At 33.1% G+C, this 26,980-nt stretch overlaps 1 protein-coding gene and 1 long non-coding RNA gene across 2 annotated transcripts; one reads left to right on the top strand and one right to left on the bottom strand.

The window, feature by feature from the left end:
* On the top strand, positions 1-26,071 carry LOC126768293 (T-related protein). The gene is made up of 8 exons (XM_050486302.1): positions 1-175; positions 17,424-17,592; positions 19,981-20,101; positions 20,340-20,483; positions 22,965-23,241; positions 23,419-23,535; positions 25,165-25,507; positions 25,755-26,071. The coding sequence occupies exons 2-8, from the start codon at positions 17,432-17,434 to the stop codon at positions 25,999-26,001; spliced, it is 1,410 nt and encodes a 469-aa protein (XP_050342259.1). The 5' UTR covers positions 1-175; positions 17,424-17,431; the 3' UTR covers positions 26,002-26,071.
* LOC126768326 (uncharacterized) lies at positions 25,370-26,980 on the bottom strand. The gene is made up of 3 exons (XR_007669235.1): positions 26,809-26,980; positions 25,778-25,897; positions 25,370-25,500 (listed from the first exon to the last, which is right to left on the bottom strand). It is a non-coding gene; the product is annotated as an uncharacterized LOC126768326 (long non-coding RNA).

Below are 26,980 nucleotides of genomic sequence, written 5' to 3'. Positions count from 1 at the left end.
CAACTAATTTTTTTAACACGCCTAACAATTGCCTAATAATTGAAAATATTGTATAGCAATCTGATATTTTACCAATTAAAAAAAAATTAAGTGTACTAACAGTGAAGTGAATTGAAATGTATACAAATTTTAATTTTATTTGAGTGCGAATTACGGATAACAATTTTTATTAAAGGTGAGTGTTAGTTTATAACGATTGTATTTTAAAGGTTAATTTTTCTTGGAAATTATTTTACTTAACGGCAAAAGACGCGTTTGCCTAACTTGTTTAAAAATATAATGCAAATACTCTTGGTAACCCAAAGAAAGCTCAAAATAAATTAAAAAACAGTGTTTATAATAAAAAGTAATACTAAAAGACTTTGTTTAAGTTGAAATTAGTGCTAGTTTTTAGTTGGTCTAGTAACTAATATTCGTTGAGTTTTAATATTGCAATTGTGTAGTTAAGAACACTATACTTTTAACACTTATCGTCGGTAGTCTCTACTAGAGAGCGAGAAGAAACTAATGTATTAATAATGTTACTTATATTAAGTACAATTATAATCTGAATGAAATGTATATTAAGAGTAATAAAATGTATTTAGTGAATAGTAGATTCTTATCTTTCATAAAAAAACTTAAAATGTAGAGTAATAATTACCCAATAACCGAGGCTGGTAGTCATTTAATAAAAAACTCTCTCACTCACTCATATCTCACATATTTAATTAACATGAATAAAATACCTACAAAAGTAAATAGAATATATAACCTAATTATAAGTTTTTACAACAGTTTTAATTTATTTTAACAATTTGATTAAGTTTTTACAATATCCCCTGAATTCCCTTTATATGCTTATGTAAACATTTTTGTATAGAATCTTTACTGCATAACATATCTACTACTAAGGTTTTACGCGGGCATAATAGTTACATTCTTAATTACAGGTAATATAATATGTTTAAGTAATGAATTTGTTTTATTACATGTAGACATTTGGAAAAAAAGGAATATACTTAAATATATAATGGATTATAAACAAAATAAAATATATTTTGAATCCAAAATATATAACGACCATTTTATTTACTTTGAAGAAATTCAAATAATCTTTTATATTTAACTATGAGCCATAAGCTGCAAGAAACAAAATATTACAAAATACAGCTTTATAGCCAATACAAAACAGCTTTTATGTTTTATAGCTAATTTAATTATATTTTCATTCTTATAGCATACGACGTAATTAAGATATGTGAGTGTTTATTTTGTTTTAACATATTTTGATTATGATTATGATTATTGAAAACTACGACTTGATATATGACATAAGTAAATTTGCTTATAGATTCGGTTTGGACAGTGCTAGAAAGTCCATTTCTCAGGATATTACTTCTATAGAGTACTTATTAAATATTTCAAGTTTCAAATGTATAGTTATTATAAAATAAGCAAATTTCGTCAATCACTGAATGATGATCATCAAAATTGTTAGGGTACTTCCTGAAGTCATAGATACAAAAATAAGAAATCTGTACATTTTGCCCTCATCCCTTAAAATAGAGGGATGAAAGTTTATATGGAACTTTTGGCAATTTTAAAACTAGAAATATAAAAATGGTATGTAGAGTACAAATTACTAGCAATTATTTATTACTATACTTCTCCTGAAATCATGTAAAGATTGCATTTTTAGGTAGAATTGATAGAAAATATGGTAAACAATATTTTATTCAATGACATGTACAGAAATTATATGATAATGCATAAAAGTATAATATCTGTTCTTAATTTTTCTTAAACTTTACTGCTCTATGGTAGGTGTGACAAAGTAGTGAATGCGCGGGCGCAATATGGACGCAGAGCGGCAGGATCAGCACAAAGGCGGACGCTGCGGCGGCAAGTTCCGTCATCGGGTACGAAGGCCTATCGGCGCGTCCGCCACACCACAAAGCCCCTCAATAAACTTTTATAACACACATAAAACCCTGACTTTTTAACCCGACTTATTTGAATTAATATCAATTCGGAGTTCCTCAATGGGCTTCACTCGTCAAACTCTAAAGTTTTATGACAACCTCAGAATTGTGAAATAAAATTTAATTGAAATGTATCCCCGAAAAAAGTTTGATTGCGGTTATCAGCTTCCGAATTTGAATATTTACATTGAATATTTCTGGGGATATAAAGTTGAGCAGTAAGCATAATAGGCGTGCGTTGTCCGCTTTAGTATGTGGAAAATTACACGCTCAATCGATAACTCTTGATCGTTTGAAAGGTAATGAGTAAACTGTTACGCCTTCAAAATACAACAATAGTTAACATATATTGTATATCAGTTATATAGTTGTAAAAAAAATTGAATGTTGCATCGATAAAATTAAAGCCAGTATAAACGATATCAACGCGTGTGCTGAGACCAACTTAATTTTTTCTAAAATTTATTCATTTAAATTGCAAGTAATATTTTATGAGATATTTATTTTTATTGGATATATGTAAATAGAAATAAAATTCTTTGACACTAAGCAACAAGGAAGAATGAAGGTTTTTTTCAGTTTATGACATACCAATAACCTTATTGTGTCAACAATAAGAATTTCAATTTATTTGTTGAGACAATCTTTATTGATCATGTGTTGCGTTATTTGATTTTAGCCTATTGTTTGATTTACATATCAAGGCTGACGGTCGTATACATGCCAAGTGATAATAAAAATTCAAGTTTGAAACGTCGATGACGCAAGACCATTAAAAATACTTACTTGAGTTTTCGGCATCATTTCATTTGCATAGCCTCCACGGCCTTCATTACGCAGCCGTTCTGCAAACTTTGAAATTGGAAAAGACAACACGAGCTATATTGTTTCAATGGTTTCAATTTTGGTCTGTTCGGTCTTGCATTTGATAATTAGCACCTCGCAGCTCACAACGCGCCACGCAACCACGTTTGCCTGCGGTTAAGCTCGAGCTTTTTACTATCTGTAAAAAGTTAATTGCATATACACATCATTTGTATGTTATTAAATATTAGGTACCTAGTCATAATTGTTTAAAATTGGTATTTAAAATATAATGTAAATTATTTTCATGGCAAGAAGCGCTACACCCCTACAGTTCGTGAACAATTGCTCTGCAAGAGTCGACACCACACAAAACGCTTATATTTATCGAAGCGTCCGCCATAAACTTTCAATCACGGGCTCCGTGTACCTTTCGAGCAACATTCAGAGCCACTCGTTGTTATCTTTAATATTTTATAGGGATCAGTAAAACGACGGCACTGCAAAGCGATTAAGCGACATTCCACTTGTGGCCATTGATGTGAGCTTATATTGGGGTTGGAGTTAGGGCCCTGTCGGCATCGATAACGAATCGATGTAATTACACGTATCTAATTAAAAATCGATAAATATTTATTTACGGTGCTCTATGGATATTTTGTAATGGCCATCATACAGAGCCAGATACGCAGTCGGGGCTTACAGCTAGTCGAGCAGCATATTTAACCTTACCATTAAAAAGCAAATGTTCGCAATTCATCTATACGACTCAACTTTAATATTTATACCTCATGGAGTCGTAAAACGATGAATAATGACGTTGGAGTTGAGTTGGCTAGTGCTGTAATTACTTTGCTTTTATACATAAGTACCGAACGTTGCCTCTCTTGTTGTGTAAAACTTAAATGTTGTCGAGTTACGATATGTAGCTTTATAGATTCCTAAGTATACCTAACTGTAAAATAAAAGTAAGATAAATATAAAGTCGGAAAAGATAATGAATCACGAAACAGTATAAAAGAAAGATAACAGTTGCGTAAATGATAGATATTTCGTTATCCATTCGGTTATTCAAATTCGGTGACAGGCTGTGTTTATTTCATAATTTGTCATTTATTAGAAAAAAACACGTTAAATCGCCTTGCACTGTGTATGTATTTGGGAAAATTTTACTGTTTTATGAAAATTTTGTTTTTTAGTTCGCACACCTACGTGTACTATTAGAGGTTATTAGTCCCTTAACACTAAAACACATATTTTTCTTTACCTATTCATTAGTTCTCTTTTGTAGCCAAACCAATAAAAAATATTGTTTTAAGTCAAGTGCTCTCGATTTTTAATTTTTATATTATTTCGATTTATCGTATTAAATATTTTTCAAACATTATAGAAGATAAACAATCTATTTATGTATTTATTTTATCGAACAAAATGTATTCTATGTGAATAAAATAGCTTTTTTATAACAAATAATTAATTACACTTACTTTAAATGTAAAATATTTTATCTTCTTTTGATTTTATAGAGTCAATTTCACAGTCATTGGATGCAGATATATGTGCATATATATTTTTTTAATATACAATATTAATATGATTTTACTTCTTAATGCTACTTCCTAATATGTATGTATAAAAAAGGAACAGCGATTGATATTTAAAATTGTTATATTGTTAGTTACAAATTCCTAATCTAAGTTAATACTTTAAATATCTTTAACCTATTTAGTCAACTCGATAATATTTTAATCGGAGATATTTACCCTTATTACCGTTAATACTCAGCGCCTTCGCACATAAAATACGGATACCTAAACTAATGTCAATTTTGGAAAAACCAAGACATAGGAATTTTCTAAGAGACTATTTAAAGACTTAAAGCAGGGCGAATAACGTACAAGACCATATATTATATATAAACATATACATTATGCATGTTTCTTGTACGTTATTCGCCCTATAATATACAAGAAATATGAATTGAGTGGTTAGTTTATGCCATCACAGTTTTTGCAAATATCAAATTAACAGAAAAACCTGTGGTGAAATTAAGCTTATAATAAATTTTCTATTATTTATTAATAATATCGACTAAATTTGGTTTTCAAAACTTATCAATATCTAAATTATGTAATTGTATAATAAATTAAAGTAACTTTTTAACACACCAGAGATCATGTCTATTCTAAAAACTCCAAATTTTTTAAAATAAATGGTAATAAAACAATTCTATGTATGTAATTGTATGTTACTTATTATTATTAATATACTTAAGTAAACACATTCAATTATTATGTGATACCTATTCATAGATACAATCAATAATCGACCGTGCTAAAACAATAAAATAGCACGGTTTGCATACATTGTATTATTATATTGGTATTTATTAATATTTGTAACTATTTATTCCGCTTTATGTTAGGAAATATGATGTATCAGGTTGTGGTACCTTAAATCTGCGTTTCTGCTGCTGTCTGGCAATAGGCGTTAATTACAAGTTTCAGTTATTAAACAAAGTTGTTAAGCAAAATCAATACAATTTTGCTTAATTGTTGATGACTTTCTAATCAATTCATTCAATCAAATCAGGGAAATTTTCAACTATACCTATTTGTGGTAACGCACCATTGCACTAATCTTTACATAGAATAATATATATATTGCCCTTAAAAGTAACAAGACATAATTATTTGTCAACAATGTATCCAATTAACAGGGGCTATTAATTACAGCATTAACAGACAATTATGTTTTAAGCTCTACATTATTTTCATATAAAATAGCACAATGTTTTGTCAAAATGTAAGTTGGGTCGATTCTTGGATATTAAACTACGTCGACTAGTCATCGATAATAAGTACAATAAATATTGGAGGGAGTCGTGAGCCAACCGTACAATAAAATCTAATAAAATCTCAGCCCATATTTGCTATAAAGATTTCGTGATGCTTTCAGTTAGTCGAAACGGTTACAATGTTCTACGGTAACCACTTTGACTAATGTTAAGATAAGCAGGATATTTTAAAATGTTAAGTCTAAAAGAATATGAAACTGTAAAAGCAGTATTGTTTTTATAATCTCTAACATCCTAATACAATTAAATAAAATATTTAAAATAAATTTAATACCCGTTTAGCTATATTTAGTTTTAAATTGTATGCTTTAATAATCCACCACATATACAGTCAGGCTTTTGGCCAGCAATTTCAAAGTTTTAGTAAAGATTTAAACAAATAATTATATTGTTAATAATTAAGATCTTCTAATTACGTTACTATTAGAAGCTTAAAAACAGAATTGGCTCAAGCCATTAGCACGGAACCATATGTATAAATGTATAATATGTAATAGGATATATAAAAAAATGTCCGTCTTTTAACCAAATATTTATATTATTATTTCTTTGATATAAAATACAATTAATGGTCAAAGTGTAGTCCATTGTTATCAACCGTCATTAGTCATCTGCTATCCAATTGCTAGATCCCACGCTGATACAATTGCTTGGGATGGCTGTCAAAGAACTCTGGACCGCAATTTCAACTTATGCAAAATTATTAATTTTTTTCTCCAAAAGAAAATGGTCTATGGATCGAAACAAGTAGTAATCTGATGGTGCGAGGTTTGGACTAGTGGTGGATGAGATGAGATGGATTGTTGGAATAAAACTCTTTTTTGGTTGGTCAAAGCAGGATAACGCTCTGATAATGTGGCGTACAATTTATCCAGTTGTTCACAGTAGAGTTCAGAGTTCACAGAGCTTCCATCAAGAACAAATTCGTGATGGATAACACCTTTTAAATTCCAAAAAAAACGCAAAGCATGATTTTTTTCAAATTGCCCCCTTGCAGCAACCGGAAAAACAGTTTGACCGTGACCTAGCCATTGCTCACGGGTATTCGGATTTCGCCAGTAGGTAGTAGTAGGTAGTTCAGTAGTAGGTAGTAGTTTTCATCACAGGTGATAATATTCCGGTAAAATTTCATATCAGAAGGTTTTTTCAATAAATTTTCACAAATTTTCACAAATCTCTTAGCTGATTGCTGAGGAATAAGTTAGTGAGGAACCAGTCTACTGCTCTTTTTTCAACTTCCTCATGGAGCGTAGGTGGCGACTTACAGTATTTTTCGACACACCACACTCCCTGGCAAGTTAGCGAGTACTTGTAGATGGATTTTACTTAACAGGCTTTCTGCTGAACATCATCAATATCCATTAATGGTCGCCCGGAGCCCTTCTTCCTTTCCAACGTCGTATCTGCACTTATAAATTTTTCAAACCAACGTGCAATATACTGGTCAAGGACAACTTCCCCTTCATATTTAATAATTTCATGAGTTGCTTCAGCGGCTGTAATTTTCTTCAGTAATACCTCAAAATTACGAGAATTTCGTAGAAAACTGTCATGTTTCTTCTCTAAAACAAATAAATAAACCCGGCCTTTTTTAAAAAAGTCGATAGGAATAAACAAGCTTAGAGAATGCTCTAAAGGGATTATTAAGTATTGGTAAGTATAAAATAGGATTAAAATATTTACAGTCTTTTAAATCTTGAATATGATAAAACGGACATTTTTTTCGATACGCCCCCATATATTTATAATAATAGTATATAATAATAACATAGTCAAAACAAAATTATACATAATGATGGCTATGTTATATTCAGTTTAGTCTATTTTATTTATTTATTTATAAAACATTAGGTACATATACATATATATTGCCTGTTACAAAACTTTATTCTCGCAAAGCTTTTACACTTAACGGCGATTTCATGAGGGTTTTGGAAGAAAATAATGTTAGAAATATTTTTATTATGAAAATATTTGTAGCTATTGTGTTCCGCATAGCAAGCAAGCCAGCCTGTGTCGTATTTATTTAAGTAATTGATAATAATAACATTTAAAAGAATATATATTTATAGGAAATATATTATTATTTAATAATGTTACTTATGTGTGATAGTCAAAAGCCTAATATTTCATTATTTCCTTCATTAATCAAAGCCAAGATCAAAATCTTTATTTAATTTTTGTGGCATTGCTCTTTCTTATTAAATGTCAAAAATCTACGAACGGGTTGGAAAGAAAAACAAGAACTGGCGTAACAAACTTAGCTTATTATCTAAGTAGGCATAGCGGAGTATAATAACATTTGTACCTATTTTATTACAAACACCCCCGGGTCTGTTCCCATGTCTGTCTGAACACGATAAACTCAAAAACTAGCAAACGAATTTTCATATGGTTTTTACCATTTTTTAAATTGATGAAGTGATTAATGGGAAAGATTTAAGAGTATAATTTATTAAGGTTTTGTGTCAGTTGGTTTATCCAATATAAGATTGGTTCATCATTATGGTAGGACGGTGATTGTTGATGACGGAAAAAGAACATGGGGACTATGAGCTTTACTGGCGTGCGCCGCGTAATCTAATAGTATATGTATTACAATATATAGGTTATTTTTAAAAACTTACTCTATGCGTGCGAAACCGAGACGGGTAGCTAGCTATTATAATAATTTAACTTGCGATTTTGTTGGCACAAAATGCATAGCAGAAATACTATCTTCATAGTAAATTTAAGTCAAGATATGAGATTTTATGCGTAATAAGCTAATTTACATTTATTTTTATTTTAAAAATATTATTTTCTTTTTTTTTTTATTTAAGAAAACATGCAATCAAATTGTAGACGTTGACCTTGCACATATATTTTTAATAACTTTAATGTGTATTTTAACTTCTTCTTTAGTTGTGCTCCGTTTATGGCCATTTTAATATAAGCAACATAATAAATGCAAAACTATCATATCACTCATCTCGCTTATAGAAGATATGCGTAAAACTTGATAGGTTTTATTTGGAAATATTTTATTAGCTGTATAATAATCTTGCTCAACAACAGTGGAGTTGAGTAAAACACACTCTACTACCGCTGAAGTATGTATTTAATACTTGAAAAAAAAAAACAATTAAGAATTGTCACGAACCTCGTGAGGAAAATTAGAACGTCTTTTAAACTACTGAAGACACAAGCTTAAATTTAATGAGATTTTCCGTGTTCCTTAATATATTGCAAACAAAATTCTCCTTTTATCAAACACTACCACTACCCGTCCCAACACACGGATAGAATAAGGGTCTATTTATAACTTAGGGGAAGGTGGCCTAACTTTACATACCCGATGTTAACATTGAAAGCCCCAAAATTGTAATATTTGTTTGATTGCATTAATAGATTTTATTTGATTTGATAAGACAATTCTCAAACATAAAAATAAAACAGCGGTATAATTTTGTTTTAGATAATTATTTATTGTCAAAAATGAAAGGGTTTTAAAAAAACCGCTTTGGCCTAAAAGCGTAAAGCGGGTATGCCGTTTAGGCAAAGCGGGTAAACAAAGTAATTTCGTCATATACAATTTACAGGTTATAAACTATATAAATTTTGGTATCTGGTTATTTTGAACCAGGTTTTGAAAGATTTAAGATACGCAACGATCCAAGGGCTGCGTAGTTCTCTGTCAGGAAGAAGTGAAAAGTAAATCACATTCTGTTTCGCATATTCAAAAGCCTTAAAAAGTTTTAGAGATTTTCTATTGGTGCTGGGCGGACTATATTTGATATTTACATCTTAAATGTAAATATATTATTGTAAAACGTCTTCAAATCCAGAGTCAACAGGATTATTCTAGGCAAGCGTACTACATCCTAGACCGTGTCGATGCTTAACATCAGGCAAGTCAACGGTCAAACGTGGCCTACGTTACAAAGTATGATGTTATTATTACACTTATATGTTATATTAAGTGAAAAAAATGAACTGTATCGAATGTTGATACATACGCTGATTTTTGCGCTAATGCGCGAAGCGAGTACGTATCCGCTTTGCCCACGAGCGTGGATACCTTGCTCACGATGCATATTTTTTATTTAAGGAATAATAACATATAAAACAAAATAAAATATGCCGGCATTTTTATCTTGTCTCTAAGTTAGATACTACCAAAGCTATATGATATTATTACCAATGTGATTGATGTCCAAGCCATCGAGTTACCTTTAGTTTTTATAGCAAACTTACCAATTTTTTTATATTGCGCGCACTTATGTTAAATCACGACTCCAGTCCAATCAAAACTGATCGAAACTCGGAGTTATTCTGGTAATGTCGACATATACACACACTTCACCCATACCGTCGGATAAAGGCTTACCCGCTTTAGGCGGGGCACCCGCTTTGGGCCTGTAATTTCCCATAACCTTCCCTATTATATAGTATTGGTTTGCGCGGCGCACGCCAGTAAAGCTCACAGTCACATACTTATATATTCATATTTTGTTTCGATCTCAGCATCATCTTCAAAAAGTATCGTATATTTCAGCCATTACTAAACCAACTAAAACCGTATGAAAATCCGTTTGATAATACCAAATGTTTTAGTGTAGCGAGAGGTTAAATTTATTTGAAAATACTGACCGTTGATTATATTTATATCTGTGCGGTATAAATTAACCAGGATCGCTCCAAAAGTAGGAATCATAAGGCTTTTTTGATTTAGGTTATTTATAAATACGCAGTGGAAACCTTCAGAAAGGTACCCAGCTCTTTTTTTTTATATTCTCCGGGAGGGCAAATGACTACTCCACCTGATGGTAAGTATTAGTAGAGTCCAAACGCGACGACGGCCAGTACAGACGGGAAAAACGTTCTGCACTAGCTGCCTTCGCCTTGCCGGCCCGCAAAATGCCTCTTCACGCCTCGTTTGAAGGAACCCGGGTTGTAAGAGGAGGGGAACACGTGAGCTGGTAAGGAATTCCATTTTTTGGAAGTGCGACAAAGAAAGGAGTTGCCAAATTTCTTCAGCTCACATGGTGGGGGGGAACTGGGTTATGTGGGATTCTTACCCACTAAAACCACTGCGATAGCCGTCCTCGTCCCGGTTCGCACCGCAGTGGTGGCACATCGCCGAGGATTCGCGTCCGATCTTACACAGGCAATCTCCATGACAACCGTAACCGGTCATTACTATATTAATAATATTGTTCCTATCACAATAAGACAACAACGCTGCATCAATTTCTCGGTTGTGCGATACTGTGTTCCAGATTAATAATGACATGGCTACAAGGCATTAGTGATTGGGCAAGTTATACAGTAAGTTAATGATGTCTCTTAAATGTCAGACTATTATTGTAAGTAATTCAAATTGAGGGTCCAAATGAAGGAGTATGTAATTATACGGTATCTATAGTTCTTACACAGTAAGTAATTCTCTTTTTTTGTTTGGCTACAAATCTATATTTGAAAACGGTTCCAAGAGTTTTTATCTAATAACACTAAAGTTTTGATAGGAATCATTAGAAAACTAAAAAAAGGCTGGATCGCTTTAAAATTATTGCCATAAGCATAACATGCCTTTTGCATATGAATGTGAGTGAATATTGTAATTAGTTACCTAATACCTATCCCCATAAGAAGGTGTATATTCTAGTAACAGCCTGTAAATGTCCCACTGCTGGGCTAAGGCCTCCTCTACCTTTTTAAGGAGAAGGTATGTAGCTTATTCCACCACGCTGCTCCAATGCGGGTTGATGGAATACACATGTGGCAGAATTTCAATCAAATTAGACACATGCAGACACGCGTTCTTACCACTGGGCCATGTCTGCTGAGATGGCCTAGTGGTAAGAACGCGTGAATCTTAACCGATAATCGTGGGTTCAAACCCGGGCAAGCACCACTAAATTTTCATGTGCTTAATTTGTGATTATAATTCATCTCTTGCTATACGGTGAAGGAAAACATCGTGAGGAAATGTATATTCTATTTCTGCTTTTTTACGTACGTACGTTTAAATACACTCGTTCCGTTAATTTTGAAAGAGCATTTTCATTACAGAAATCTTAAAGTCACTGCTCGTAAGCTCTTCATGTACGTACTCCTCATACTAGGTCATATGACGTGGCAGCTGTAAAGTTAAGGAATGACATTCCACTTTGTATTCGGAATTTGCCTTTTCTATCAAATTTTATAAAATTAACGTTGCACAATATTATGGGTTTCAAAATATTATTATTTGTGATGATGTTTGTTGTTATATCCGTTTATTTATGTTACTTTTACTTTTTTACTCGAAAATTAACGATTTGTATAAGCCGCATACAAATTTTAAACTACTTTATAAAAAAATAAAATTACTATAACTACTTATTTATTTTCCTTCCTTTTGAGGTAAATGTTGGCTAGGAGAGATTTACAAATTTATACATATTGGCATAAGTCTTTTTGTTCGTTTACTGGTTATTTATTGTTACAAACACACCAACAAATTATATTTTATATTTACCTTCCGCTAGGGATATAGACTTCGTTTTGAAAGAAAAAAAAATATTCGGATCACATATATAAATAGGATAGATAAGTAGAGATACATTTTAACGTCGGTTAAAAAAAGCTTTACGGTATAAGTCCATAGATACCTTAGATTAAATAACTTTTGACAAAGCTCAGATTATTTTGATTATATAGTAAATTGCAGTCTTACGATAATATTGTATTTGTAATGTTTGTAAATTATGCGCCTTAAAATCAAATGCGTATGTAAATTGTAATCGACACCTTTTTGCTGTTAGTCGTGAAAGTACGAACATATTTTATATAGACAATTTCGTTACATCATCGTTGATGACTACATACATATTACTAAATAGTAATATCTTAGAAAGTTATTATGGCGAAAGTGATTTGTACTTATAATTTCAATGAATAAAATATGAAGAAAAACTGAACTGGTCTAGTTCGTAGAGTAGATTAAAACTAAATTGCAAGTTCAAATCTCATTTTGATTTGTTTAGAATATAGTTCATATGTTTGAACTTATATACTTATATACAACATAGTATATTTGTCCTCACGAAATAATAAATGTAATCGTGGTTTTGTACGGAATTTCGCAAACAATTTATGTGTGTGTGTGTGTGTGTGTGTGTGTGTGTAGACGTGTCCACTCTGATCTAGGGTCTGGGTCACGATCTCTGTGAATTTTCTCCAATCCTTCCTGTCCTCCGCTTTCCTCAGGGCTGTGGTCACTTGGAGACCAGTGAGGTTGGTAACTTGGTCCGACCATCGTGTGGGGCAGCGGCCACTTGGTTGTTTCCCCTCTACTTTGCCAAGCACCACCAGCTTTTTCGAGGCTGCCGTCGCGCTATATGACCAAAATAACGAAGGACATGCTGGTAGCAAATACTTGACAATCTCGTTTTTATATGCAGTTGTTGCAGGATCGAGACATTGGTTCTCTTGGTCGTCCACGGTATGCGCAGCATTCTTCGCCAGCACCACATCTCGAACGCGTCGATCTTCTCCAGTGAGCGAATTCTTAAAAAGGATTCCGAGCCATAAAGAAAGTTGGAGAATATCAGAGTCTGAACGAGCCGTTTTTTCGTTTTATTCGATATTTTCCTGTTCTGCTATATTCGGGTTAATTTGCTCATTGCAGACTTGGCCATTTGAGATCGTCGCCGGATCTCCTTTTCACAGCTTCCTTTGTCGGTCAGTAGTGAGCCGAGATACAAAAACTCAGACAAATTCAAGGTCACTTAGTTCTCCAGTTCGAATTAGTGTACCAGCCCTATCTACTATTAAAACTTTAGTCTTTGCTCTATTGACTGTTAGACCAAACTGCTCGCTTTCGTGTTGGACTCTTCTGAAGAGTTCGCCAAGTTCTTCTTCGGATGACGCGATTAGAGTGGTATCATCTGCATATCGAAGGTTGCTAATCTTCGTCCCACCTATGGAAATGCCGCCTTGCCAGTCAAATGCCGCCTTGCCAGTCATCTAAAGCCCTCCTCATGATGAACTCCCCGTAGATGTTAAAAAAGATGGGGGATAGGATGCAGCCTTGCCGTACCCCTTTCTCCGTTTGAAAGGTACCTCATATATATGTACCTAAGTAACTAATACCTATAGTAGTCAAAAATGAATTTATATAACAATCTATTGCTTTCCTATGACGAAACTAAAATATGAATTGAATTGTAGCTTAATCTTTAAATTTATTTAATTCCATCTTTATATGGATTCATATGATTGGTATTATGAATTATGTACTTGGGAATTGAAATTTACACATAAGTTAGAGCATAAATGGTACTTGCCAGCGTTGAGTATGCAAGATAAAAAATACAGGTAGAACTTTAATAATACATATATCTATATATATTAAAAAATAAATTAAAATTCAACATACATTTAGTAGAACAAACATTTTTGTCTAGGGAAAATTTCCTTACCTGATAGAGATCTTTCTTATAAATACTCGTGCCTTAAAGCTTTAGGGAAATTGGTATATAGACTGACAGCGAACACGGTTAATGAATCAGTTAGGTATTAATCTAGAACGATGATGAAGAAAGAACTGTAACGAATTTTCATTCGATCGGTGACCTGCGGTAGGAATCAACAAAAAATTTAAATTAAGGAAAAGGTGTTTATGAAGAAAGAATTACAACAGAATTATTATACTATTTTACAGATTAATGAGGGTACTTAGTATCGTCGTAAATCTTCGTTCGCGGATCGAATGCCGTCAACGTTGAGTGTGAGAAGAAGTTAGGTGGTTACAAATTTATACAGATAAAAAATAAAGCGAATGGCAGTGTAAAAAGGTTTATCAAGTGTTCTAGACATATTTTGAAAACAAGTATAAATTGGTTTGAAAAGGATTGCTTACTCAAAAGTTAATCTTAACTTACTATGTTAAAATTGTATTTTTAATCTGCTTGTCGACAACGAATAATGTAAATGGAATCAAATTAAATTTGAACGATAATAAGCTGTTTGCTTGAAACTAAGCCATAATCCATTACAGCCTTTTGACATGAGAAACAAAAATTACTGCTGAAATATACGGTCGTTGATCGAACTATCGATATCACAACAATTGAGACTGGTCAACATTAAATTACTTCTTCAGAACAAAGTTTGTTCAACTCCTCCGAACTCTGGAAAACTAAAAATATTACAAGCAAATAATATTAATTTCATTACTTGTTTAATTTATTTGGAAACTAGGAAAACTTTTTATACGGTAAACAATACAAATATGATATGGCTGTCTTCAACGCCTAAAGGCGGACGGATCGCTAGCTCACAGTCCGCACGAGCAAGCTGATCTCCTGGCTAAACTCTTTGCCGACAATTCCGTCATCGATGATTGTAGTGCACTGCCACCTACAATACCTGCATGTGGCCATACGATGCCTGACATTAAAATCAGGCAACGTGATGTGCGTGCGGAGCTGCAATCACTTGATGTACGGAAAGCTAGCGGTCCCGATGGAATACCAGCCATAGTGCTGAAGAAGTGCGCAGCGGAGCTGTCTCCTGTGTTAACGCGCCTGTTCCAACTTTCTCTCTCTTCGGGAAGTGTGCCGGAGGCTTGGAGAAGAGCTAATGTGCAAGCGGTTCCCAAAAAAGGGGATCGGTCTGACCCGGCAAATTATCGGCCAATAGCTATCACCTCAGTACTTTGTAAGGTGATGGAACGGATTTTAAACAACCAACTGATCCATTACCTAGAAGATCACTGTCTGATTAATGGTCGTCAGTACGGGTTTCAACCAAAACGGTCCACAGGTGATCTTCTAGCGTACGTAACACACCTCTGGGGTGAAGCTATCGACAAGCATGGAGAATCGTTGGCCGTCAGCCTCGATATCTCCAAGGCTTTCGACAGGGTCTGGCACAGAAGTCTTCTCTCCAAGCTACCGGCATATGGTCTGCCTGCTCAGCTATGCACCTGGATTGCCAGCTTCCTACACAAGTGATGTGTGTAGTGATCCTTCGTGTTTTAGTAGATGGTTGCGCTTCACAATTCTATGTAGTGAATGCTGGGGTCCCCCAGGGATCTGTGCTATCTCCCACACTCTTTCTTTTGCATATCAATGATATGCTCTCCCTTGGGAACATACATTGCTATGCAGATGATAGTACAGTGCATGGTGGATACCACGGACGCGCAGTGGCTGGGCGGGCGGAAACTGAGGAGAGGCGGGAGAATCTTGTCATTGAACTCGATAGGACGTTAGAGCTCATCGCCAAATGGGGCTCTGATAATCTTGTTGAGTTTAATGCCAAGAAAACACAGGTATGCGCTCTCACGGCGAAAAAGTCAACATTTTCCCCTCTTCCCTCCCTCTGTGGTACTCCGCTGGTGATGCAAAGCAAAATCGCCATGCTGGGGATTGACGTTCGCTGCGACCTTAGTCCAAGGGATTACATCGAGGCTGTTATAAAAACAGCTTCACGGAAACTCGGAGTTCTGAACAAGGTGCGGCGCTTTTTCACGCCACAACAACTGTGCCTGCTGTACAAAACACAGGTACGGTCTTGCGTGGAATATTGCTCGCACCTTTGGGATGGCTCCGCTAAGTACCTACTTGAGGCCTTGGACCGGTTGCAGCGACGTGCCGTACGCATTATTGGCGACGTAAAGGTCACAAACACCCTTGAACCTTTACAATTGCGTCGTGAGATAGCAGCACTGAGCGCTTTCTATCGACTGTATCACGGCGAGTGCTCTGAGGAATTATTCTCTCTAATTCCTGCTTCCCCCTTCCTTCTTAAGTCCACGCGAGCTGGTTCTCGATGTCACCGCCTAACTGTGACATCAATTCCATCGCGAACAAAGAAATTTGGCAACTCCTTTCTTTGTCGCACTTCCAAAAAATGGAATTCCTTACCAGCTCACGTGTTCCCCTCCTCTTACAACCCGGGTTCCTTCAAACGAGGCGTGAAGAGGCATCTTGCGGGCCAGCAAGGCGAAGGCGGCTAGTGCAGAATGTTTTTCCCGTCTGTACTGGCCGTCGTCGCGTTTGGACTCTACTACCACTTACCATCAGGTGGAGTAGAGTCATTTGCCCTCCCGGCGAATATAAAAAAAAAAAAGGCGGAATTCAATGAGAAGAGTTGCAGCGACATTAACAGCCACTTCTTTGTAAATAAATACTATATACTCATGTTAAAAAAGATTTTAATATTACTACGTAAAACGGCATTTTCTTAGGGTCTAATAAATAGTGTAATCAATGAACCGATTATAATATGCTTAACACTGTTTCGGATATTGTTTCTTTAAAATATAAAAAATATATTTAGGTAATAGGGCTTTGTGCAAGCCCGTCTAAGTAGTCACCATCCACTTATTACATATTCTACCTCCAAGCAGCAATAGTTTGTATTGTCGTGTTCCGGTAGGAAGGGTGAGTGAGCCAGTTTAACTACACGCACAAGGGACATAATGTCTTAGATGCCAAGGTTGGGTGGCGCATTTTCTATGTAAGGAATGGTTACAATGCCCATGTCTTTATGTTGTGGTAACCATTTACCATCAGGTGGCTCGTTTGTCCGTTTTCTTTAAAAGAAAGAAAACATTTAGTTTACGTAGAGAATTACTTTATTGATACATCTCAAAGTTCAACTTTTTTTTTTCGTAACTGTTATTTTATGCACTCCAAAGAAAAATTCTTCAAATTACTGAACTCATTACACTTAATAACTAAATACTATGTTTGTGGGACTTATATTGTATCAAATTTAATAAATGTAATGCCAAACTTTATTTCTTCAATGATTTTTGACAGATTTAAATATGGCAGCGTCACACATATTAAGCGCCGTGGAGCCGACCGTGGGCGGTGGTAGTTCTCGCGGAGGTCGCGAGCGCGAAGTCAATGTGGCACTTGACGATCGGGAATTGTGGGTTCGTTTTCAGACACTCACCAATGAAATGATAGTCACTAAGAACGGAAGGTAAGTAATAATTATATATTGAACTAAGAATGTATACAATGTTATGTTAATTTTTGTAATAATTATATTTTTTAAATAAAAAAAGTGATAGTTTTTGTGGTATTGTTTAGTTTCAATATTTTTTACAAATAATTTTAAAATATATAACGCAACGCGCAATATGCCAAACGACATAATCGAACATACTAATTATGTACATACTGGTTACCATCATTCGACTTCATTGCTTAAATAAGTTGCGTATAATCATTTTATTTACATCGTCAATCATAATACTTACAAGTTGCTGGAATATGATTCATTCACTATTTTATTCTGAGAACAACCAATAATTAAATACGAGCAACAACTTTGAAGCAAATGAGCAAGAAATAAAAACGAACAATATGCCTTACAATACAGTTTATAGCTTGGGTATGATTACTATATATTTAAATGAAGCATTAAGTTGTTTTAAATGTATAGGGATTAATTATGTTCATTTTTACGACAATTTAAAGGTAAAGGTCTTTGAATATATATACGTTGTATTAAAAACAATGCTAGTCTAGTATTACAAAGTATTATAATTTTAATGAGGTTATGGAAATTTTGAAATTTAAATATGGAGTCTTGAATAAATTTTTTTTTTGAAAGTTTAACTATGTCTGCACTTTTCAGCTTTAAATGAATAGGCTAATTTTCTCATCAGCATATATCATTAATTAGATTCATTATTTATCATTATTGTTGGGATTGGGATTAAAACCTTTCCTCTTTACTATATTAGTGTGATATAAATGTATGGCATAATAAAATGAACAAAGGCTTTGAATAGTCATTTAAAACAAAACAGTTAGTGCGTCAAGGGTAGAGCATGGCGCGGGCGGTATCGTTTAGACGCCCTACGTTAATGAGCAAGACCTACAGTGTTAATAGTTGAAAACTGGCCGCCCCTCAGCACCCTGTTAGCACTCGCGAATGTTGATGCTCATCACGTACTAAACATAAAAACATAAAACAAATGTTTATAAAACACATTGACTTCAAAGTATATCGATCATATTATAAAACAAGATTATTTAGTTTAACAACGCAATCTTTAAATGAAATGTTTACTTATAGTAAATTACAATTATAGTTTTTTTTATTATATAATTGTATTTTTTAATTATAACAGTATTTTGGGAACAATAATAGTTAATTATTATAACGACTCATTAATTAAAGAATAAATGTAATACATTTAAAAAATACTAAATATATATTATCCCCTTTAAAATAAGACGTTGAAATTGAGCATTTGAAAAGAAGTTATAAAAAAATAGATTTGATTTAAGAACTGTGACTGCTTAAGTAACATTAATCACTTCGTTAAGCATTTATCGTTCCTTAGTTTCTTAATTATAATTTAGACTATATATATAGACATTACCTATGTAGGTAGGTGTATGTGCATATCATTGGATAGTTCTAATCTAAGAATTATGTTAAAGTAGGTAAATATATCGTAAACCGCAGTATAAATCCAAGTCAAAATCGATGTGTCCGCGTCTATTTCAGTTTTTATATTTTATTCCTAGTAGGTACCTACAGCGAGGATTTATTTCATCGCAGCCATCTTAAGATAATCTCTGCTATTACTCATAAGATATATAGTTTATTTCAACAGTGTGGTAGTGTTATACTGTGGTTTTCTGCTAAATGTATAGATAAATACTTTATATATGTAATATTATGCGTTGGTTTACGTGTCGTGTAACGATAGAAAAGTGGACGGATCGATCCTGACCTTTTGTCGAAGCCCATGTCTAATTCATAATCGGAGAGTAAAATGTTTACTAGTAAAACAATACTAAAATTTCTAATTAAGTACCACTACTTCTACTAGTATAAAAAAAAATATTGATTACGACGACAATCTCGTTCTGGAGACTAGCCAACTGCGCAGCAGAAATAAGAGAACACAATTAGTGTACTTCGGAGGTTGCTGGACCAATATTCGACTCGCTTGCCGTAGCAGGACAGGATTGTAAAACTGTCAACTTCCACATTAATACGATGAAATTTTCTTTTTCTTTATTCAATTTATAGAATATTGAATGCAAAAACACTAGAATAGTGTAGGTAGTTAGTAAAATTATAATACTGATAAACTAAAAACTATTTTTTTTGTAGCCTTTTATAGTTAAAACACTTTCATGGCATTTCTCTAAAAGCAACAAAGACTTTTTAATAATTATTAAGAATATGTTATAGATAGATCTTAATATAGTAATTATGTTATGAAAAGTATCTTCAAGAATCATCTAAAATAAAAGAGTATTAAAATTATCTACGTCGAAGGGTACAATGTCATAAAATATATCTTAGGTTTGGCCCGAAAGTAAAAAACTATCTTTGTTTCAGACGTATGTTCCCAGTAGTAAAAGTTACTGCCAGTGGGCTGGACCCAACGGCCATGTACACTGTTCTCCTTGAATTTGTTCAAGTTGACACACACCGTTGGAAATACGTTAACGGCGAGTGGGTGAGTAAAGATCACTTTACAACTACAAATCTGTTTTTATGACTTGCCTTTTGCCTATTTTCTTTACAAACTAACTGTTTCATACTTTACAATCAGGTTTTACAATTGACCCGAGTATAGAAACACATTTAAAGCGACATTAAAATGTATTACTAAATATTCGACGACGACGTATTTGTTACAAATTATTGAACTTTATGACATTTCTCTTAATTCTATTATACATTGTATTTTTAAGGTACCAGGGGGCAAGGCTGAAGTTCCACCATCTAACGCTATATATATACATCCGGAAAGTCCAAACTTCGGTGCTCATTGGATGAAGGAACCTATATCCTTTGCAAAAGTTAAACTCACAAACAAGACTAATGGAAATGGCCAGGTAAAATATTTTAAAATTGAACACACACATTCTTTTAAAAACTATTTATATTTAAGATTTTTTTTAAACAGAGTGCGCTGCCTTTGTTAGATACTATCTAAGTTCAAACAGAAACTGTCTATCGAAACGTCATCATTGAAATTTTTAGAAGAAAAAAATCATTGAAAAACATGACTAATTAGAGCAGTAGCATTAATATAGTGTGTTTAAGCTTGTGCGGTTAATTAGTTAGTAGAATCAGATTTAATAGTACGTATTTGTTTTATTTTAAACAATAAGGCGGTAGGTATGCTTCTACATAATTAAATAACAATGTCACGTAGGAGAGCTTGTTTCTCTATAAAAAAAACTTTCAGCTATTCTTGGGAATGAATAAGACAAATGTTAATGTAGAAGTGTAGTTATAATTCGAATATTCAAAACCTAATTATAATTTTAATCGAGTAAGCACTTATAAGCACCGGTTCGAAATGTAGATTCTATCGAGAGAAAATCATACACTACGGGTTTTTAATCATTTATTTAATATTGAGTAATTTGAATTATATATAAATTTTATTTTAAAAATAACTTCGGAATTCTATCATAAGAATAAATAACTTGCTTACCCAGCTTCCCTTTAAATTGAACTTTCGTAGGCAGAATACAGTATGCACTAGTACAATACTTAGTATTTTGGGAAATTACCTTAATTATAAATTACCTATTATAATAACACTTCGAAAAGAATTGATAAATAAAATAGTAGTTGTATACTAAAGTTGCGGTTGTTGTCTATACTAAGTTAGTGACCTTTCCTATACCCTATTCCGATAGAAGCAGTAAAGATAAACAATTACAGCAACTTAGGTTTACATATTCTATGAGATTTGTAAATAGCTCTGTTGTATTATGCACTACAAACAGTTTTTGAATAATTTACCTTTATACTGATGTTCTATAAAGTACACCAGTATTTTACCTATAAACTTATAACTACTTTAATTTTATTCCTAAAGTTCTGGTAACAACTTCGCGAACATTCAAACGGCTATTTTTTGAGAATTCATAGACTCCATAGTAAATATTATAGATTATTTAAGGTCTCGACCAATAATATCGCTTGAATCCGATGTTAAAGTTGTTTATTTTTCTTTATTCCTTTTGTGGTTGGAATAGGCTATAAAGTGCATCAACTCAAGACATAATTTATGATAGGCACAAAAAAAAAAACATATTCAGCCGTGTAATAAATAATTTTTACCTTTTCGATACAATTGTTTTCCTTTATTCTAGAAATTTATAGTTGTACAGTTGTTGTACAATGTTAGAAATTGCTAACGTGAAATAATTACGATTAATTTAAATAATCCAGTGAACTATCTTGTATCTTGTTCCTTATTTGTTTTTAAATAATGATTTTCATACATGTTCATTAATGTATACTTGCTTGGACAAATCAATACTGCATTCATTTTAGTTTATTTGATTACCGTTGCTTCTTTATTTACAAATAAGCTTTTCTCTTTGTGTTCATCTCATCAGTTAAAACAGAGCATAATTAACAGTACCCTGAACTGACAGAATACTAATTTTTGATAATAGAAAGCCTGTTACACAAAGGTGTTACAATGCTACAGTTTCTTGGCTACCGCTACTTCATAGAAGCTATTTCTCACGCTTATATGTGGTGCGAATGATTATGAAAGCAAACATCTGATACATCCAGATCCATATGTTGACGGCTCGGTGTGAAATCTGTAGCTTTACCAACTATTTAGCGGGTACCCGTACGCACAATCATTTGTAATAATTATTGTTTCATCGCAATGTTAACGGATCTTAATGTTTAATTTTCATTTTAATAATATTTTATAATCAGTAAAATAACATCAAATTATTTATTTATTATCTTGCGACCTTCATAAATTACGGTATACACTCTTACGTTTTAGTGCGGTTATTGTTTATAATACGTAATTAAATTTAATTCCGTTTTTTTTATTACAGTTATAATTATACCTAAACATATTTTGAAAATATTTGTACGTTAAGTTACCTAGTTACAATTTAAATAACTTCAAAAGTAATTACAACACAAGAAGAATGCTGTCTTCTTCGCAGTTTATTACAATGAAAAATAAATTTGGTTTATTTAAAACAGTAACGTGTAAATAATTTAAATATTCAAAAAAATAATTAATTGATCATAGGTCAAATTAAATGAGTTCTCTCGATTTAGATATATAAAGTTTAATGATATTGATTTTAAATGTATTTATTCCACATTAAATTAAAATTAATATTTAAAAAAAAGTTATTCCTTAGTTTTGTTCGTACATCCGTTTTAGTTTTTCTAGAACTTTGCACAATTGTTGCTTGCACGTGGGTAAAGGCTTTTGTCGTCATTGATACTTACTATATAAAAAATAAAAAGGTTGCGCGTGTTATGTATTAATTGTACGTAATACTTCAAATTTTAAACTATTCTTTTATTTGCAGATAATGCTGAATTCTTTACACAAATATGAACCTCGTGTACATCTAGTGAAAGTTGGCACCGATCTTCGCCGTATCATGACATATCCATTTCCTGAGACACAATTCATAGCTGTAACTGCCTATCAGAACGAAGAAGTAACGTCGTTGAAAATTAAGTATAACCCATTTGCCAAGGCTTTTCTGGATGCAAAAGAGAGACCTGAAGGTTATTACCAAAGGGATTTCGTTGGGACGCATTATCCGCAACAAAGCTCCTCACCACATCAATACCCACAATGTAAGTTTATATAAAGTATATAAAAAATAATAATATATTTAAAACGAATAGAATACTGATTTCATTCTAATTTAGTAATAGTATTATTATAATTATTAATGGACGCATTAAACTGACTAAGATAAATGATATCTTCAGGATTACTTCTAATGTAAGCAAATCATATTTTATTTTTAGTTGGTGGATGGTTTGTAACATCACAATCGTTATATGGAAACAGCAATTCAGCATCAAGGAGACCAGCGCCGTACCCACCTCGGCCTCCTTCACGGCCTCGGACCTTATCACCACCATGTAATTTTATTTTTAATTTAGATTTCTTATAGACTATTATCATTTCAAGCTACTAAGAAGCTACTAAGAGTAGGTACCTACCTACTGTTGGCCTGTATAAGGTTAATAGACCTTATTGGCATAAGGTTGGGAGATTATTGAGACTCAGCCTAATAAATATATAAGATTTAATTTAAAAGGTTGCTTACGTTTTATCTATAATGGTCCATCAATGGCATTTGTTTAAAACACCTCCAAAGTTATATATAGAATTATGTCTTATATTTTTATAACTGCTTATTTATTTCTTATATTTTTAGTAGAAAACTAAGACACCGGTCTACGGGGTCGTTCGTTTCGATCTTAGCTCAAGTGAATCAATTTCAATTCAATTCTTTCCTAATGGCAAAATGATTGTCGTTCATATTTAAAGTCAAAACAAAATTGGAAATAATAATAACGCTGAGATGTTACGGAGGTTCGATTCCGATTCCGAAAGTTCAGAACTTCCGATTAATTTTGCACCTTCGATTCCGATAAATCTAATCGGAGCCTTCGTTGCACAGCGGCGGCGGCGACCGCGATCAGCGCGTACAAACAAGTTTATACTTGTCGTGCGGGGAAACTCCCTCAACCCATGCTTTCTGTTGATTACTCTTTTACTAGGCATGGGATATATCGCCTTCAGGCCATAATGAACCGAATCTATGTACCGGTTTTGAATATCAGATATCGTATCTATATATTTTAATATCAATATATTGGATTGGATCTATGGTACTCTGAAATCGAATCAGGTACTTTAAACTAAAAGTAAAAAGTATAGTAAGGTAGAGCTTTGTGCAAGCTCGTCTGGGTAGATACCACCCACTTATCAGATATTCTACCGCAAAACAGCAGTACTTGGTATTTTTGTGTTCTGGTTTGAAAATTGAGTGAGCCATTGTAATTACAGGCACAAGGGACATAACATCTTAGTTCCCAAGGTTGGTGGCGCATTGGTGATTTAAGCGATGGTTTACATTTCTTACAATGCCAATGTCTATGGGCGTTGGTGACCACTTACCATCAGGTGGCCCATATGCTGATCCGCCTTCCTATTCCAGATATTGTAACGCAATTTATATGATTTTTATCGCTCATGCCTATCTTTAACTTGTTTTGTTTCGTATTTAGCGTGTTGTGCGTTCGCCCTTCATTAATCCGAGTTTTTGATTTGTTTTAGAAGCGTTTTAATTGAAGTGTGACTAATTTATTGGAATTGGATAAAGAAAACCAAAATCAAGTGTTATTTGGAACAAATTCCAGGAGGGACCTAACATATCTCTCTCCTGCCTCCGCCTCCGATTCCGGTTCCGATTCCGATATACCATATTTAAATACTCCACGTTCGAATTCGGTTCCGATATAACCACTTTCGTAACATCCTTATAATAACGTCTTAAGGAAACGGCCGATTTTTGCAATGATAATTCTCGATAAGCTCGGCAACTCTATAGATTCATTTTAACGTTAATTTTACATAATTTAAAGTAACTAACTTTACCATTATTAAATTCTTACAATGAAGTGTAATGATACTTAATAATAAACACAATTATGGAAACAAAATTACTATTTTTGCTTATAATTTACATATTTTTATTTCAGCAACTTATAGCAATTCAGAACGATCTACAGCAGCCGCAGCAAATGGTACTGGAAGCTACACTTGGGCGAGTAGCAGCAGCTACTGGAGCTCACCTCAAGGAAACAGTTCTCCTCAACCAAACGCGTCACCAGCTCCATATCGTACTCCACCTCATGCGTATCCCGCTCCTATCGAGTACACGCCGGCACCTCCAACCAATACTGCTTCACCCGCAACAGCACCTGCGCCGCTGTATCCCTTGCAATACGAAGCTCCAGCACAACACCATTCCCCGTACTACCAGCATACTTATGCGCCTTACGCTCACCATACGATCGAAGACATTTCATACTGGCCTAATAGGTAAATAATAACTATATATTATTATAATATAATTAATTAATATAATTATTATCGTATTTATTTATCACCATATGGTGTTATTATATGTAAATATATGTTTTCTTTTAAAGAAAACAAACGACTACTTTCACAATAATATTTCATAATAATTGAATGATTCTTAGATATATTAAGGCCTAATCAAATTTAAATAATCTTAGTATATTTTTGTTCGAAAAAAATAAATAAAATAAAATTTATTTTCCAGCTTAAATAGTTACGGTTATCAACCTTCAGAGTATGTAGGAACAGGGGATGTTGCTTATAGCACTGAAGGAATGCCATTCGGATCAACTGGTTCTCCCCTTGAAGCTACTTCAAATCAAGATGGCCGAACTACGCCTTCCGGATCTGAACATCAAACAGGCGAAAGAGAATATAAGTATAATACGGAAGAAGAACGTCACTCTCCCTGTGAAGAATCCAACCTTCCGCCACGCTCTCCAACCCAGTGACCGATACAAAAATTAGTAAATTTCTATTGGAACGTCACCTGATTAGTAATTTTTAGATATTAAAGTAAATTATATATATTTATATATATAAATGGACGCTAAATATATACATGGAAGTAATAGTAAAAAAATTGTGTTATTAATTACATAAAATAAAACGGTGTACTTTTTGTAATTTTACAATTAATTTGGTTTCTTTTGTAACAATTTCTTAGTTGAATATTAATCATATTTAAAATTAAAATTAACAGTATTAATAAATCGTTCAACTAATATAATACATAATGTTACAATTATTTATCAATCATGAAATATGATGAAACGTTTTAAATGTAAAACGCTTGCACTGAGCGTGTGCATGCTTGCACCTATATAATTAAGCTTGCTTTATATAACTACAATATTTTATTTACGTCAAACTTTTAGTCGGTATGGATCAAATCTTTTAAATGAATTTTAAACCAGGCCTACTTAACCGATTGAACTCAAATATTCCCGCACTTTTAATGCTATTAATACAATATACTAATTAAAAAGTTTTACAAAAAGGCTGCCAAATGAAAACTTGTTTTATACTTATTACACTAAAGATTATTTATGAGGAAATGTTTTAAATATTTTATCAATAACCTATTTTTTAGAAAACGGAATTATTGTTAATATTTATATGAATGTATGGAAACGACATTAAGTGATTGTATAAAGGGTTAAGTCGAATAGTATTCAAATTGTTTCTAAAAATAATAAAAGGATAATTATTGTAGAGAAACAAACTTATAATGTTATGAAAAGATTTTAGGTACCCACATATATCCTTAGTATGTCACGTCATGTAGTTTTGGTTTCAAAGTTTCTCTTCATTTCATTTTTAAATTTTCAGCTATGGCTTTCTGCTTCTTTGTAGTGTAAGATAATTTTCACTTTATTTTATTATATACATATTTTTGTGCAACATACTCTGGCAGGCTAACTTCGATAT

This window comes from Nymphalis io, chromosome 5 (genome assembly GCF_905147045.1).
Source record: "Nymphalis io chromosome 5, ilAglIoxx1.1, whole genome shotgun sequence".
In the NCBI taxonomy this organism is placed as follows: Eukaryota; Metazoa; Arthropoda; class Insecta; order Lepidoptera; family Nymphalidae; genus Nymphalis; species Nymphalis io.
The sequence above is the reverse complement of the archived record's forward strand: the minus strand, read 5'-3'. Positions and strand labels throughout refer to the sequence as shown.

What these genes read in the sequence shown, in the direction of transcription:
- LOC126768293 (XM_050486302.1), top strand. Translation starts at nt 17,432, where the DNA reads ATGGCAGCGTCACACATATTAAGCGCCGTGGAGCCGACCGTGGGCGGT. An exon ending in AGACTAATGGAAATGGCCAG is followed by an intron (nt 20,484 to 22,964) that starts GTAAAATATTTT and finishes TTTTATTTGCAG; the next exon opens with ATAATGCTGAATTCTTTACA. An exon ending in ACCACATCAATACCCACAAT is followed by an intron (nt 23,242 to 23,418) that starts GTAAGTTTATAT and finishes TTTTATTTTTAG; the next exon opens with TTGGTGGATGGTTTGTAACA.